General features: G+C 34.3%; 1 protein-coding gene across 14 annotated transcripts in view; it reads right to left on the reverse strand.

The window, feature by feature from the left end:
• The window catches only part of CCDC138 (coiled-coil domain containing 138), a 162,857-nt gene that overhangs the window by 115,929 nt on the left and 29,853 nt on the right, over window positions 1-17,075 (reverse strand). For 13 of the 14 annotated variants that reach the window (XM_023520491.1, XM_023520493.1, XM_023520492.1 and 10 more), the window contains one exon: window positions 5,966-6,158. The exons of the other annotated variant lie outside the window; for it this stretch is intronic. In XM_023520491.1, the coding sequence (XP_023376259.1) occupies window positions 5,966-6,158 (193 nt within the window). The remainder of the gene's footprint in view (window positions 1-5,965; window positions 6,159-17,075) is intronic. 14 annotated transcript variants of the gene reach the window in all.

The raw sequence follows: 17,075 nt of genomic DNA on the forward strand, positions 1-17,075 counted from the left end.
TGGAGCTACTCACCTTTCTTAATATTTTCTCCCTGAAACATGGAGATAGGGAAAATATTTCTCAGGGTCATGTAAATCTTCATAAGGTATTACAATGGCACTTCATAAACTGTAAATTGTCTTCCTCAGAAAATTAGTCCTGTACATTGCTCTTACGCAAAGGGTTTTAAAGTTAAATAAGTTTGGAAATAAAGCATACAGTATATTCCAGTCTTAGAGATTCATAATGCCCACTAGGATATTAAAGTAATAAAATATTAAACTTTAATTACCTCCCAAATTCTCCAACATCTTTAACTACAGACCACAACAGCTCTCCCTTTTTCTTGAGTCACATCTATTCTTTAGCCACAGAGCTGTTTTTCCATGAGACCGACTACTAGGATGAGCTACATAAACATATGGCTGTCTTTTTAAATAATCAAAGGATCTAGGGGCCTCTCTGGGGTCTCATTCTTATTTCCCATGGAAGCTTACAGTTTTTAAATCTCTCAAAGCTTCCATTAAAAACTTTTTTAACTTCAAAAGACTAATACTGAGCTTTTCAAACACAGAGAAAAAGAAAATAGTTTAACAGACACCCATGTTGTAGTACTTCCACTTAGATTTAGCAGCTGGTAACATTTTACCATAAAGTCTTTTCAAAAAATAGAAATAAAATGTTACCAAAAAAAAAAAAAACTAAATTGGAAAATAAAATTAATCACAGATGTGTGTGTCATAAAGAGGCAAATCAGGGATAGTTTTATAACTTGGGGAACCAAACTTTCCCTTTACTAGCTTTGTCAGTTAATCAAAATTGGGGGAGAATGTGTTTATGGAGAGTGATGAATTTTGTACATCATAAGACAATCTGTAACTTTTTAAACATCTTTTAATATTTTTAAATGTATCATTTAGATTTTTAATAAGATAACCAATACACTTTCAGTTAATCACATTCATTCTACCTGTTTGGTAATGTTTTAACTAATTTAAAAATTTTGATTCTACCCGTCAAAGCTTGTCTATACCAAATTAGATCTAAAAGATTGTTTCAACCACCAATTTACATACTAATACTTCTGGACTATTCTAGGTGATTTTATTTATTTATTTAATTTATTAGGGGTGTCACTAGTTAATAAAATTATATAGGTTTTCAAGTGTACACTTCAATAATAATCTGTATGTTGTACTGTGCATTCACCACCCTGTCAAGTCTCCTTCTATCACCATATATTTGACCCCCTTTACCCTTGTCTTTATCCCTCCTTTCCCTTTAAACTGTTGTCTGTGTCTATCAGTTGTTGTCTTGTTCATTTGCTGCTTTCAGTTTTAATCCCACATGAGTGAAATCATGTGGTTCTCAAATTTTTCTGCCTTATTTTGCTTAGCATGATTATCTCAAAATCTATCCGTCTTGTCACAAATGGCAGTATTTCATCTTTTCTGATGGCTGAGTAATATTCTATTGTACATGTGTACTACATCTTCTTTATGCAATCATCTGTCAAAGAACACTTTGGTTATATTCATGTCTGAGCCACTGTGAATGTTGCTGCAATGAACACTGGGGTACATATATCTTTATGGATAAATGTTTTCAAATTTTTTGGGTAAGTGCCCAGGAGAAGGATTGCTGAGTTAATTCTAGTCTTAATTTTTTGAGGAACCTCCACACTGTTTTCCATAGTGGCTGTACCAATTTACATTCCTATTAGCAGTGTATGAGGGTTCCCCACAACCTCTCTAACACTTGTTATTACTTGTCTTGTTGGTAACAGCCAATCTAACAGGTATGAGGTGGTATCTCATTGTGGTTTTGATTTGCATTTCCCTAACTGCTGGTGAAGTTGAGCATCTTTTCATATATCTATTGGCCGTTTTTAAGTCTTTCTGGAGAAGTGTCTGTTTAGGTCCTCTGCTCAATTTTTAAGTTCTTTACATATTTTAATTAGCCTCTTATCAGAGACACTGTTTGCAAATATCTTTTCCCATTTGGTTGGTTGCCTTTTTGCTTTGCTGATGGTTTCTTCTGCTGAGCAGAAGCTTTTTAGTTTGATATAATACCATTATTTTTGCTTTTGCTTTCCTTGCCTTTGAGGTTAAATTCATAAAATCCTCTTTAATTCCAAGTTCCATGAATTTAGTACCTATGTTTTATTCTATGCAGTTTATTGTTTCAGGTCTTATATTTAGGTCTTTGATCTATTTTAATTTTGGTGATGATAGACAGTAGTCCAGTTTCATTCTTTTGCATGTGACTTTCCAGTTTTTCCAGTAACATTTATTGAAGAGGCTTTCCTTTAACCATTGTATGTTTTTGGCTCCTTTGTTGAATATGATTTGCCCATATATATGAGGTTCATTTCTGGGCTGTCAAATCTGTTCCATTGGTCTGTGTATCTGTTTTTCTGCCAATACCATGCTGTTTTGATTACTGTCACTTTGTACTATGATTTGAAGTCAAGGAATGTGATACCTCCCATTTTCTTCTTTTTTATCAGGATTGCTTTGGCTATTTGGGGTCTTTTGTGGTTCCATACAAATCTGATGATTTTTTTGGTTCTATTTCTTTAAAACATGCTGCTGGAATTTTGATGGGGATTGCGTTAAATCTGCTTCGGGTAATAAGGTCATTTTAACTATGTTGATTCCTCCAATCCATGAACACAGAATAGTTTTCCATTTTTTTGTCTTCTCAATTTTTTAAAATAATGTCTTGTAGTTTTCAGGGTATAGGTCCTTCATGTGCTTCATTAAGTTTATTCCTAGCTATTTATTTTAATGTAAAAGAATTTTTTTTTCATTTGTTTCTAAAATTTTATTGTTAGTATATAGGAATGCAATGGAATTTTGTATATTGATTTTGTATCCTGTGACTTTATTATATTTGTTTAGCTTTGAGACATATTTCTAAATGAGTTCTAAGTGGTTTCCAGATTTCTTAAAAAATTTTTTAAACCATTTTCGCAATCAGAAAAATACACCTAAACACATAATTTTTCAAACTAAGGAAATAGCATTAATTCTGTATTCATGTATTTAAATGAAAAGTAAAATAAAATATGTTTCTTAAAGTTTCTTAAATTAATGAGGAATTATTTAGTCTGATTTTTCAACTTCCATTTTATATCCTAAACTTTAGATTATATTTAAAAATATAAACACTTTTCAGAAATATCCAACAATAACAAAAAATCTGACTGAAAGCTACTGGAAGTTTTCTATCTTCACACGAAGACTTTACCAAAAAGGCTACAGGACAGAGAAATGCGTAAACAGGTTTTGTAAAGAGGCACCCTGGCTGAAAAGACAAGATTCATAAGAACAAAGTGAGACAGTTATGAAGTAACTGGGATGGGAAAGAGATAACATTATGTGAACTCTTTGGTTATAGCCTTTGTTTATGTTAACAGAGAGCTTAAAATTCACTAGGTACTATTTCAATATGAATAAATTGCAAATGCACTGTTGGTGAAAATAGTAAGTTGTATAAAAACATGGTATGACATGATTTGCATGTTTTTAAGAGACGATAAACCAAAGGTAATGTTTTTTTTTGTTTTTGTTTTTGTTTTGAGATTCATATAAACGGCATTTGAGGAACATTTGTGATCCCACCACCTTTCCACATAACTCACTGGTCTTCTTGCATGCCAAGCTCTTTTACAATTACAAGCATTTATTTATATTTTTCCCTCAGGAATGGCCTTTCTCTTTATTTTACACCTATGAAATCCTACACACCCTAGATGGTTCATATCAAATGCTGATTCTTTATACTAAATCCTCTCCCGATCTCCTCATAACACCAGAAGTAATTTACTTCTCTTTAATGAGTAGCACTATTTAAACTTCTAGTGTCATTAATTATAAGATGAAGCAGAATAAAATATTTATAATTTACTTAACCACTAGATTCTAATGCCTTTGAGAGCAGGGACTGTCTCTTGTTTCTATGTTCTTAAAAAAATGACTTGCAGAAAGAAGCAATCAAATTCATTAATTCAATAAGTATATAGGAAGTACTAATTCTGTGTCATTTCTGGATTATTCCTATTGTCCTATTTTGACATTTTAAATCAATATTACACATATTTTATTATTATATATTGTGGTTGTTTTAAAATCTGCTAAGGCAAGCCCCTATCTCTGTACTGCTGTTTTATCATATTTATATGAATATTTTTTCAAATGAACTTTCCTACCACTCGTTCAACTTATACAAACTATATTGGAATTTTAATTGATAATATTACACTAGGCCACTTGGGTTACCTTATAGTTTTTAATATACTTCCCCAGTAAGAATGAAAGTCCTTTATTTCTACCATTTAACTTCAGTAATAATCTTTATTAATCTGTTTATTCATCCATTATTTATTCATATCTTTATGCCGTTATATTTCACAAAGAGGTTTTACAGATACCATATTAGATTAATATCCAGATTTTACATTTTTTGTTTTGTTTATATGAATAAGATTTCTTTATCCACATATATTATGGCTGATTATCGATAATCATAGTAGTCATACTACAATCATAGTCATGACAGTCACGAAAGTCCAAAAAATTTTTATTAACTTCCTCTAGAGCTCATTTTCTGAAACACAAATTATGTCCTAGTCCATTTGGGTCACTATAACAAAATACCAGAGACTGAGCAGCTTATAAACAACAGAAATTTACAGTGTCTGGAAGCTGGGAAGTCTAAGAAAACGTCACCAACGTGGTCACATTTTGGTGAAGGTCTTCTTCTTGGCACATAGCCTATGACCTCTCAGTGTATCCTTGTATGGTGTGAGTGCCTAGGAATATCCTTAAAATCTCTTTTATAAAGGCACTAGTCCCACTCATTAGGGATCCACCTTCATGACCTAAGTACCTCCTAAATGACCCTCCTCTTAATACCATCATCTCTTGGGGGTAAGATTTCACCACATAAATGGGGGGGAACATAAATATTCAGACATAGCACATTATATTAAATAAATTTCTTAGCCAGTTTCTTTGAATGTCCTCGATTTATATAGAGTACCCATGAATTAATAGATTTTTGTATTCCTTTCTAGTATTTATCCTTCATTATTTATGGCTCATTGTACATGGTCAGCATGTCCAATACTGTATTCCACAGAAGTGGTGACAGGGAGCACCTAATTCCCTCCTGTTTTCTCAATTTCATTAATTTTATCAGTAATGAATATTATATTTTATCAAATGTTGTTATAATGTATGTTGACATGTGGTAAACTCTATTTAGGGCTAATACCCCGTCCTCATAAATTTCCTTCAAACAGTAACCACCCAATTTGTTATAACTTTGAGAACCATAACTATAAAGAATAAAATAACTTAGAAGACAGAGTTAGAGTTTGGGGTTTTTCTCCTTAAATTCCATATGATTAGGAGTACTAAGTAGAACACACTTCAGAGAAAATAATTAAATTAAATTAAATTACTGCCACTGCCTTCTTAAAAACTAAGTCTGAGCTATATAATTTAACAAACAGGAAAGATGGTATATTTATTATTTGAGTACAGTGGCATGACTAACAAAAATTCTCATATTTAATAATCCAAAATAACTATTTTATTATTTGTATACCAAAAGTGTATTAAAAGTGGCCAACTTTGATTGAAACACTATTTTTAATTCATTATTTCTTTACTATTATACATCAAGCACTATGCTAGGTACAGAGGGATACAATGGTAAAAAGGCCATTTTTTCCCTTACAAAACTTATTACAAACTAGTACAGGGAATGACAAACTTTTTCTGTAAAGGGTCAGATAATATTATAGGTTTGGAGCAGGGGCAGCAATACAGTCTCTGTTGCCAACTACCATTATAAAACAACATAAAATCTCATTCTGAAAACATAAACCATATTTGACTATGTAAGAATTGCTTTGTCATTTAGTATTCTCTTCTAGTTGTTTATGAAAAATTATAAGCACATTTGAAAGCTTACCTTGAGTGACTGTTTTGAGAACAATTAAAGTTGACAAAAATCTCAATGGTAAACTGGAACTCTTAAAGAAAGCAGCTGTCTTTGGTTTATTCTCCACAGAATGCTCTAAAGAATTATCTTGAATTCCCTTAGTTACTACTCCTTTTAATATGTCTTCACCCAATCTCCTCAATGTTGATGTCATAGTTGAATGCTGTCAAAAGATGTAATAAAATATTTTAGTACATTCATTCATGATCAGAAAATATAACTTTAAATACTACAATCAAATATATGAACTAAAGATAAGTCGATATTTTGCTAATCAAAAAACCGGAATTGAAAATAAGCAGGACTGAAAAGTAATAATTTTATAATCAACTTAAAAAATCTTCATAACTACATATTTTTCTACAAGTAATGGGCAGCTACCAGAATTAGGAAATTGGAGACGATAGTTTTCTAAGAATAAAATTGGGAGAAGAACTGAGACAAAATTCAATTTCAAAAAATTTAAGAACATAAGATCATGATATAATTCTGGCACAGAGAAATCAAAGGAACAGAGAGACTCTACAGGTTCTTCACTACTCCACCATTACTAATAAATGGCTTATCATTAAAAACTAATAAATGGCTTATCATTAAAAACTTATACATTTAATGAATGAATGTATCAGGTATATCTTACAGTGTTTGCTTATGTAGTGATTATCTAGGGCCTTAATGCTCTACAGCTCAGTATGACTATAAATGTCACCATGATTTTGGTAACCTTTAACAACTTCAGAAGAATAAAATACTGTGTTAGAACCATGAATAATTCTCATGGCAAATAAACTAAAACAATAAAATGGGCAAAACAGAAATAATGGCATATAACTACCTCTAAAATAATATAGGTTCTTATGGTATTACACATGCATGTAAGAACTGCTGCAGATGACTTAGAAGTAATTTAAAATTTTTAAATTATGACCCACTTCTCTAAACCCATGTCACTGAGGTTTAGAGAATAGTTTCCTTATCTTATGGAAATCTGTGACAAACTGGTATCCAAATCAATATTGATCTTGTAATGCAGATAAAAAGTATTAGCTTTAGAATGTCTATATATAAAACTGAAGACAGATATATTCAGATTTTATGGGAATCGAAGGCCAAAAGATCAAGTGATGAGTAGCACAAGCAGTGCAATCTAATTTAAATATGTAGTCAATAACTTTTAATATTAGGAAAAGATAATACATATATGTTTTAAAACTTTTCTACAAAAAAGTAGGATAAAATATTTCAAAATTCTACTTAGGGTTCTGGTCAAGACAGAGGAAAACGCTATGCATTCCTCCTTCCATGGCTGCATTAAAATTACAACTAAATTATGTAACAGTCAAATAATGGAGAACCATCTGAACATTAGCTGAACAGAACTCCTATAACTGGAGGTATAAAGAAGAGGCCACATCAAGAATGGGAGGGGTGGAGACATGAAACAAGCTGGTCCCACACCTACATGTTGTGGTTGAGCACTGGGAGGAGGCTGAGCATCGGGAGGGATGTACCAGCTATTGAGGTACCCCGGAGGAGTGAAAGGTCCAAACCCCACACAAAGGCTCCCTAGCCCAGAGTTCCAGTACAGGGAAGAGGAGTCTCCACAAAACCTGGCTCTGAAAATCAGTAGGGATTCTGACTGTCTGAGTAAAACGAAAGGCAGCTGGAAACCCAGAAGTCTCTCTAAAGGGCCTGAGCACCAACTCCCTGGCTCATAGGCATTCACTCTGAGTTCTAGTAGAGGAACAGCAGCTTGGGAGGTGCCAGAGACAAACAGGGAAAGACTGAGTTGTGTGGCTTCAGGGCGAGGGCTGGAGGGGCAGCTGCCACTGTCCCTTTATTAAGCCTTCCTCCTGAGCAGCCCACAAGTGGGTGCCATCTTGCCTGTGTTTGGCCCTCCCCTCCACATCTTGAATCTGCATTGACCTGGTGAGATCTGCTCACTCCACCTCATAGCTCCCTGAGACTCCACCTCACCCAACTCGCAAATTACCAGTGGCAATTTTGCTGATAGGCAACCAGCCTCACCTCACACTCTGGGCACGGAGATCCTTCCACAGACATCAATAGGCCTCAGCTCACGAACTTCAGGAGCCAGGAGCACATTTAGTGGCTGGGAACCGACTCTTCCCCAAGCTGCAATATTTCTTGAACAAATCTCAGGGGCCTATGGGTCCCAGGTGGGCAGCAGCTAGCCTGGGTGTGATCTGAGTGGCCACAGACTTAACACTGGCACCAAATCTGAATCTGCACTAACCTGGGCACATGACTTGCCCCACCCTGGTGACTCCCTGGTACCCTATACCTCATCCAACTTGTGTACCACCAAGGCTCTCAGCTGCTGATTTTTAAGAGCAGCCAGAAGGCAGCCTCAAGCCTAGGGGTACTCTGAGCCTTTTGCTGAGATACCCTAGGCCTGGTACTGGTGGCAGCCAGCCTTGGTACACTGTGGGCCTCTCCCACATGCTTCCAGGTCCAGCAAAGGCAGTGACCAATCACGGACAGCTTTGTAACTCCTACCAGTTAGCCTTGAGCTGGTCACAGGCACTGGCTTTGAAAATCAGTAGGGATTCTGACTGTCTGAGTAAAACGAAAGGCAGTCAAATTATGGAGAACCATCTGAACATTAGCTGAACAGAACTGGCTGACCTTGGCCTGCACATGAACCCTTCCCAAGGGGCTTCAGGACCAACACACCTGGAGGCTTATGTTAGATCTCAACAGAGCACCACCTAATTAGCCCAGAAGCATCATACCAAAGAGTGGTTTCAACAACCGCATGAACCCCATGGGAAAAACCCCACTCCATGGGGTCAGCCATTCATACACTGTGGGCATCTAGTGAGCCTCAAAGTCAATCTCGCCCAATGACATGCCGACAGCAATCGAGGTTCAACAACAGCAAGGGCACACACACAACCCACACAAGGGTGCACATATAACCCACACAAAAGACACTCCTGTAGCAGATGATCAGGAAAACTGAGCCACTGGACCACACAGGACACCTACTACAAAAAGCAATCTGCCTAAGACTGGGAGACATAGCAGATCTACCTAATACACAGAAATGAACACAGAGAGGCAGCCAAAATGAGAAAACAAAGAAACATGTCTCAAATGAAGAAACATGAGAAAATGCTTGAAGTGAAGGCAAGTGACCTACCAGTTAAAGAGTTCAAAACACTGGTTATAAGGATGCTTAATGATCTTAGAGGATGAAGAGATTATCTCAATGAGAACTTCAGCAAAGAGATAGTAAGCATTAAAAAAGCAAAGGAACTATAAAAAAACTGTCAAAAACAAAAAAATACAATAAGTGAAATGAAGAATACATTAGAAGAAATCAACAGAAGATTAGGTGAAGAAGAGGATCAAATCAGTGATTTGGAACACAAAGTATTAGAAAACATCCATTTGGAACAGCAAAAAGAAAACAGAACCAAAAAAAAAAAAAATGAGGATAGTTTAAGGGACAGCATCGAGTTTAACGACATTTATATCACAGGAGAATAAAAAAATCAAGGGATTGAGAAAATAATGACTGAAAACTTCCCGACCTGGTGGAGGAAATAGACATACAAATCCCGGAAGTGTTAAGAGTCCCAAACAAGATGAACCTAAACAGACCCACACCAAGACACATCATAATTAAAATGGCAAAGGTTAAAGACAGAGAGAATCCTAAAAGCAGCAAGAGAAAGGCAACTAGTTACTTACAAGGGAGCTCCTGACAGAAACACCGCAGGCCAGAAGAAACCGGTATGAAGTAGTCAAAGTGATGGAAAGCAAGGACCTACAACCAAGACTACCCTAACCAGCAAGGCTATTGATTAAAATTGAAGGTGAGATAAAGAGCTTCTGAAATAGGAGAATGCTTAAGGAATCCATCACCAACAAGCCAGTATTACAAGAAATGTTAAAGGGACTTCTGTAAAAAAAAGAAAGGGTAAAAAAGAAAAAAAAATACGAATAATAAAATGGCAGTAACTCTGTACCTATCAATAATCATTTTAAATGTAAATGGATTAAATGCTCCAATAAAAAAAAAACTGGGTAGCTGAATGGATAAAAAAAAAAACAAGACCCACGCATATGCTGTGTACAAGAGATCCGTTTCAGATCAAATGACACTCATTGAAAGTAAATGGATGGAAAAAGATATTTCATGCAAATGAAAATGCAAAAAATAGACTTTAAAACAAAGGCTATAATAAGAGACAAAGAAGGGCATTACATAATGATAAAGGGATCAATAAATTAAGAGGACAAAACCCTAGTTAAACACATATGCACCCAACAGAGGAGCACCTACATACATAAAACAATTATTGACTGACATAAAAAGAGAGATCAACAGTAATACACTCGTAGTAGGAGACTTTAACACCCCATTGACACCAACGGACAGATCTTCCAGACAAAAAAATCGACAAGGAAACAATGGACCTAAAAGACACACTAGACTAGATGGATTTACTAGATATTTTCAGAGTATTTTACCCGAAAGCAGCAAAACAGACATTCTTCTCAAGTGCAAATGGAACATTTTCCAGAACCACATGTTAGAACACAAAACATGTCTCAATAAATTTAAGAAGACTGAAATATCGACCGTCTTCTCCAAACACAATGGTATAAAACTAGAAATCAGCTACAAGAAAAAAACTGGAAAATACACAGACATATGGAGGCTAACGAACATGCTACTAAACAATGGATGGGTTAACAATGAGATCAAGGAAGAAATCAAAAGATACCTAGAGACAAATGAAAATGAAAACACGATTCAAAATCTAAGGGACACAGCGAAAGCAGTGTTACGAGGGAAATTCATAGCAATACAGGCCTACCTCAAGAACAAGAAAAAGCTCAAATAAACAATCTAATCTCACACTTAAAAGAACCAGAAAAAGTACAGCAAACAAAGCCCAAAGTGAGAAGGAAGGAAATAATTCAGAGCAGAAATAAACAAAATGGTTTAGAAAAACAATACAGAAGATTAATGAAACTAAGAGCTGGTTCTTTGAAAGGATAAACAAAATTAACAAACCCTTAACCAGACTCAACAAGGAAAAAAAAGAAAGGATTCAGATAAATAAAATCAGAAATGAAAGAGGATAAATAACTAAGGACTTAACAGAAATACAAAGGATCCTAAGAAAATATTATGAGCAATTATATGTCAACAAAATGGACAATCTGGAAGAAATGAATACATTCCTAGAAACATACAATCTCCCAAGACTGAGTCAAGAAGAAACAGCCAATCTGAACCAACCCATTACCACTGATGAAATCGAATCAGTAATCAAAAACCTCCCCCCCAAAAAAAGTCCTGGACCAGATGGCTTCATAAGCAAATTTAACCAGTCAAAGAAGAATTATCACCAGTTCTTCTCGAATTATTCCAAAAAAATTCAAGAAGAGGGAAGGCTCCTGAATTCCTTTTATGAGGCCACCATTACCTTGATTCCAAAACCAGACAAAGACATTACAAAAAAAGAAAACTATAGGCCAATTTCTCTTATGAACACTGATGAAAAATCCTCAACAAAATCTTAGCAAACCAAATTCAGCAATATATTAAAAATATACACCATGATCAAGTTGGATTTATTCCTGGGATGCTGTTTGGTACGATATCCACAAATCAATTAATATGATACATTACATTAACAAATCTAAAGATAAAAACCACATGATCATATCACAGATGCAGAAAAAACATTCGACAAAATCCAGCATCCATTTATGATAAAAACTCTCAGCAAAGTGGGAATAGAGGGAACATATCTCAACATAATAAAGGCCATATATGACAAACCTACAGCTAACATCTACTCAATGGGGAAAGGTTAAAAGTGTTTTCCTTAAGATTAGGAACAAGATAAGGATGCCCACTTTCAGCATTCCTCTACAACATTGTAGTGGAAGTCTTAGCCATAGCAATAAGACAAGAAAGACAAATAAAAGGTATCCGAATTGGAAAGGAAGAAGAAAAACTCTCGTTATTTGAGATGACATGATACTATAGAGAACCTTAAAGATTCCACCAAAAAACTGTTAGAACCGATCGATGAACTCAGTAACGTAGTAAGATACAAAATTAATATTCAGAAGTCAGTTGCATTTTCATACACCAATGATGAACTATTTTGTCTGATGTAAGAGAAATTAAGAAAACAATCTCATTTACAATTATATCAAAAAGAATAAAATACCTAGGAATCAAATTAACCAAGGAGGTAAAAGACCTGTTCTCAGGAAATTATGAGTCATTGAAAAATAAAATGGAAGAAGATATAAATGAAAGCATACACCATGCTCATGGGTAGGAAGAATCAACATTGTTAAAATGGCCAGACTACCCAAAGCAATCTATGGAATCAATGCAATCCCTATCAAAATACCAATGGCATTTTTCAGAGAGCTAAAACAAATAATCTTAAAATTTATATGGAGCCATAAAAAACCCCGAATAGCCATGGCAATCTTGAGAAAGAACAACGAAGTTGGAGATATCACACTGCCTGATATCAACCTATATTACAAGGCTACAGTAATCAAAACAGCTTGGTACTAGCATAAAAACAGACACACTGATCAATGGAACAAAATAGAGAGCCCAGAAATAAATCTACGTGTATACGCTCACTTAATATATGACAAAGGAGGCACGAATATACAATGGGGTAAAGACAATGTCTTCAATGAATGTTGCTGAGAAAATTGGACAGATACATGCAAAAAGAAAAAAAAAAAAGAAAGAAACTGGACCACCTTCTTACACCGTATAGAAGAACAGAACTGAAATGGATTAAAAATTTAAATGTAATACCCGAAACCATAAAACTTCTAGAAGAAAACATAGGCAGTAATCTCTCTGATATCGTGACTAGTAATTTATTTTCAGATATATCTCTTCAGGCAAGGGAAACAAAAGAAAAAATAAATAAATGTGACAACATCAAACTAAAAAGTTTTTGCACAGCAAAGAAAACCATCAACAAAACAAAAAGACATCCTACTGAATGGGATAATATATTCACCAATGAACATTCGATAAAGGGTTATATTCAAAATATACTAGGAACTCATTTAACTTAACACCAAGAAACAAAGAATTTTATTTAAAAATGGGCACTTGAATAGACATTTCTCCAGAGAGAACATACAGATGGCCAATAATCATATAAAAATATGCTCAACATCACTAATCAGCAGAGAAATGCACATTAAAACCACAATGAGATATCACCTAATACCTGTCAGACTGGCTATCATCAATAAATCAAGGAACAAGTGTTGGTGAGGATGTAGAGAAAACAGAACCCTCATACACTGTTGGTGGGATTGCAAATTGGTACAGCCATTGTGGAAAACAGTCTGGAGGTTTCTCAAAGAATTAAAAATGGATATACCTTTTGACCCAGCAATTGCACTTCTGGATATTTATCCAAAGAAAACCAAAACGATAATAAGTAAAGATCTATGCACCCCTATGTTCACTGCAGCTCTGTTCACATTAGCCAAGATATGGAAGCACTCGAAATGCCCATCAACAGATGATTAAAGAAGTTATGGTTCCTATATACAACGAAATATTACTCAGCCATTAAAAAAAAATGAAATCCTACCATTTGCAACAACATGGATGGACCTGAGGTTATTATGCTGAGTGACATAAGTCAGGCAGAGAAATATAAATACCATATGATTTCACTTATATGTGGAATCTAAGGAACAAGAAGAACAAACTAATCAAAAACAGACTCACAAATATAGTGGACAATCTGGTGATGGCCAGAGGGGAGAGGGGTTGGGTGGCAGGAGAAAGGGGTGAAGGGTTAAAGAAGTACAAATTAGTAGTTGATAGATGGTCATGAGGATGGGGAGCACGGCATAAGGAATGCAGTTAGCATTAATGTAATGACTAGGTAGAGAGCCAGAGAGAAAGAGCGATTAGGGGGATCATTTTATAAACTATGTAAATGTCTAACTTCAAACTAATAATAAAATTTTTTAAAAAAGGAATCTAAGCAAGATTTATGCTTACGTAGTAAATTGGTAAAGGCATTCTAATCTAAGGTTTGTTTATACACTTTCGATTTTATATCTCTTGTGATGAGGTTGTCTCTCAGCTCTGAGGAGGGGAGAGGGTACCTATCATGGAAATTTATTTCTTGCTTTTAGAGGGACAGAGGAGATTTAGAGAGCTCTTCTGGTTCCTGCTGCTTCTCAGGTGATTTTAGTTCAAAATAATCAATATGCCACTGTGGGATATCTTGGGGCAGTCTTCCCTAGGCCCTGACATAACAAATGGTGCTAAAATAATTTGATAAGCATTTGCAAAAACAAACCTTTATATGACTCTTCCCTCAATCAAATGGGTTTTTTATTCAAATTGTGTCATATATCTAAATATAAGAACAAAAAATAAAAACCTTCTAGAAGAAAATATAGGAAAAATCTTTGTGATCTCGTGTTAGACAAAGATTTTGTTTTGAGAGGCCACAAAATGTAAAAACCATAAAATAAAACTTTGCTATTTAAAAGACACTATTAAGAAAATGAAAAGTTAAGCCACAGAGTTGGGAGAAAATATTATGTGTGTATGTGTGTGTGTGTGTGTGTGTGTGTGTGTGTGTGTGTCTGTGTGTGTGTGTATACACATGTGTGAAAGAACTTGAAATATAGTGTAAAAAACAAAAACAAAAAGACAAAAATCTTGGATAAATAAATGGGCAAATAATTGGACAGACACTTTACCAAATAGCTGTACCAGTGGCAGTCAAGCCATAAACATATGCTCAACATAGTTATAAGAGAAATATGAGGCCACAGTTAAATGCCATTATCCATCCACTAGAATGGCTAAGTTTAAAACGGCTACAGTTATCATATGACTTGCTAGTCTTTCCTAGATATTCACCCAAGAGAAATGAAAACATATGTCAATGTGAAAAATCTTTTGTGACTATTTACAACTAACTTTATTTAAAATAGCTCCAAACTGGAGATAATCTAAATGTCAATCAACTAATTAATGGACATACAAATTGTTGTATATACATAGAATGGAATACTACTCAACAATAAAATAAAAAAAAAATCAATGAGGCACACAACATAAACCTCAAAAACATTCTTTGATGTGAAAGGAGATGGGTACGAAAGACTAGGAAATATGTTATTTTAGAAAGGCAAAAACAGTGACATAAAGAACACTTGGAGTTGCCAGGTGATGAGACTGTGATCTGACTCTAACAAGGAATGAGGGAATGTTTTGGGGTGATTAAAATGTTATATGTCTTGATTTTGTTGGCTATTACATGACTATACCTTTGTTAAAACACTGAATTATACTCTTTAAAGTTGGTGAATTTTGTTGTATGTAAATTATACTTCAATAAAGTTGATTAAAAATAAAAAAGAAGAGTATAAGAATATCATGAATATTTAAAGTGTTGAGAGAAAAAAAACCCACCAACCTAGAATTCTATATACTGTGAAATTATCCATCAAAAATGGAGAAATAGAGATTTTCTCAGACCAACATAAATTGAGGGAATTTATTACTAGTAGACCTGCCTGGCAAGAAATGTTAATAAAAACTTTAATTTTTTTCATTTTTTATTTTTTTAAAAAACTCTTTACAGAGAAGAAAAGTTATTATATAGCTTGGAAACTTGGATGTAAAGAAAGGGCATTAGAGAAGGAATGCAGGTAAATTAAAAACTTTTATTTTTCTTGTTCTTAATTGATCTAACAGATGACAGTTTACTGAAAATAATAAAAGCAACAATGAATTATGTACATGTATATATATATATGTGTGTATATATATATATATATACATGCTTATGTATGCTTACATATGAGTGAAATGAATGACAGCAATGATTCAAGGGCATGAGGGACAGAAGGAAGGAATTACGAATATTTTGTTATTATCAAGTATTCACATTATATGTAAAGCTGTGTAATGTAATTTCAAAGTAGACTCAGATTACTTGAAAATGTATATTGCAAACTCGAGGGTAACCACTAAAAATGTAAAACTAAAAGTACAACTGATATGCTAAGAAAAGAGGGCAGGTAAAATCATTTAAAATGTCCAACTGAAACCATAAAAGGCAAGAAGAGAATGGAAGAACAAAACACGAACAAAGAACAATATCAATGAATAGAAAATAGTAACAACTATGGTAGATATTAATCCAATGATATCAATAATCGCTTTAAATAACAACAGTCAAATACACCAATTTAGAGACTGTAAGACTGAATCAAAATACAAGACCCAACTATATACTGTCTACAAGAAACCTGCTTTAAATATACAGACATATATAGATTGAAAGTAAATGTATAGAAAGATATACCATGTGAACACTCATCAAAAGAAAGCTGGAATAGCTACATTAATTTCAGACAAAACAGACTTAAAGAAAGGAAAGTTACCAAGGAAAAGAGGGGCATTACATAAAGACAAAGGCTCAATTCTCCAGAAATATGTACCAATATCATGGGTACAGTGATCGCTTTTTAGATAAAACAACAAGGCATGAGCCACAAAAAATAACTGATAAGCTGGACTTCATTAAAATTGCAACCTTCTGCTCTATGTAAGACACTGTCAAGAGAATGAGAAGATAAGCCACACACTGGAGAAGAAAATATTTGCAGTAGACATATCTGATAAAGGACCATTATCCCAAATATAGAAAGAAATCTAAAAACGTAACAAGACGACGACAAACCATCCAATTAAAAAATGGGCAAAGGACCCAGACATGTCACCAGAGAAAATATACAGGTGGCAAATAAACATATGAAAAAAACATATACACAACAGTATATATCATTAGGGAACTGCATATTAAAATAACATTGAGATACCACTACACACCTCTTAGAATGGCCAAAACCCAAAACACTGACCTAACCAAATATTGATGAGGATGTAAAGCAACAGAAACTCGCAGTCATTTCTTGCTGGAAATGCAAAATGGTACAGCCACTTTGGAAGGCAGTTTGCAGTTTCTTAAAAGACTAAACATACTCTTACCATACT

Source organism: Pteropus vampyrus, unplaced genomic scaffold (genome assembly GCF_000151845.1).
Source record: "Pteropus vampyrus isolate Shadow unplaced genomic scaffold, Pvam_2.0 Scaffold269, whole genome shotgun sequence".
Taxonomy (NCBI): domain Eukaryota; kingdom Metazoa; phylum Chordata; class Mammalia; order Chiroptera; family Pteropodidae; genus Pteropus; species Pteropus vampyrus.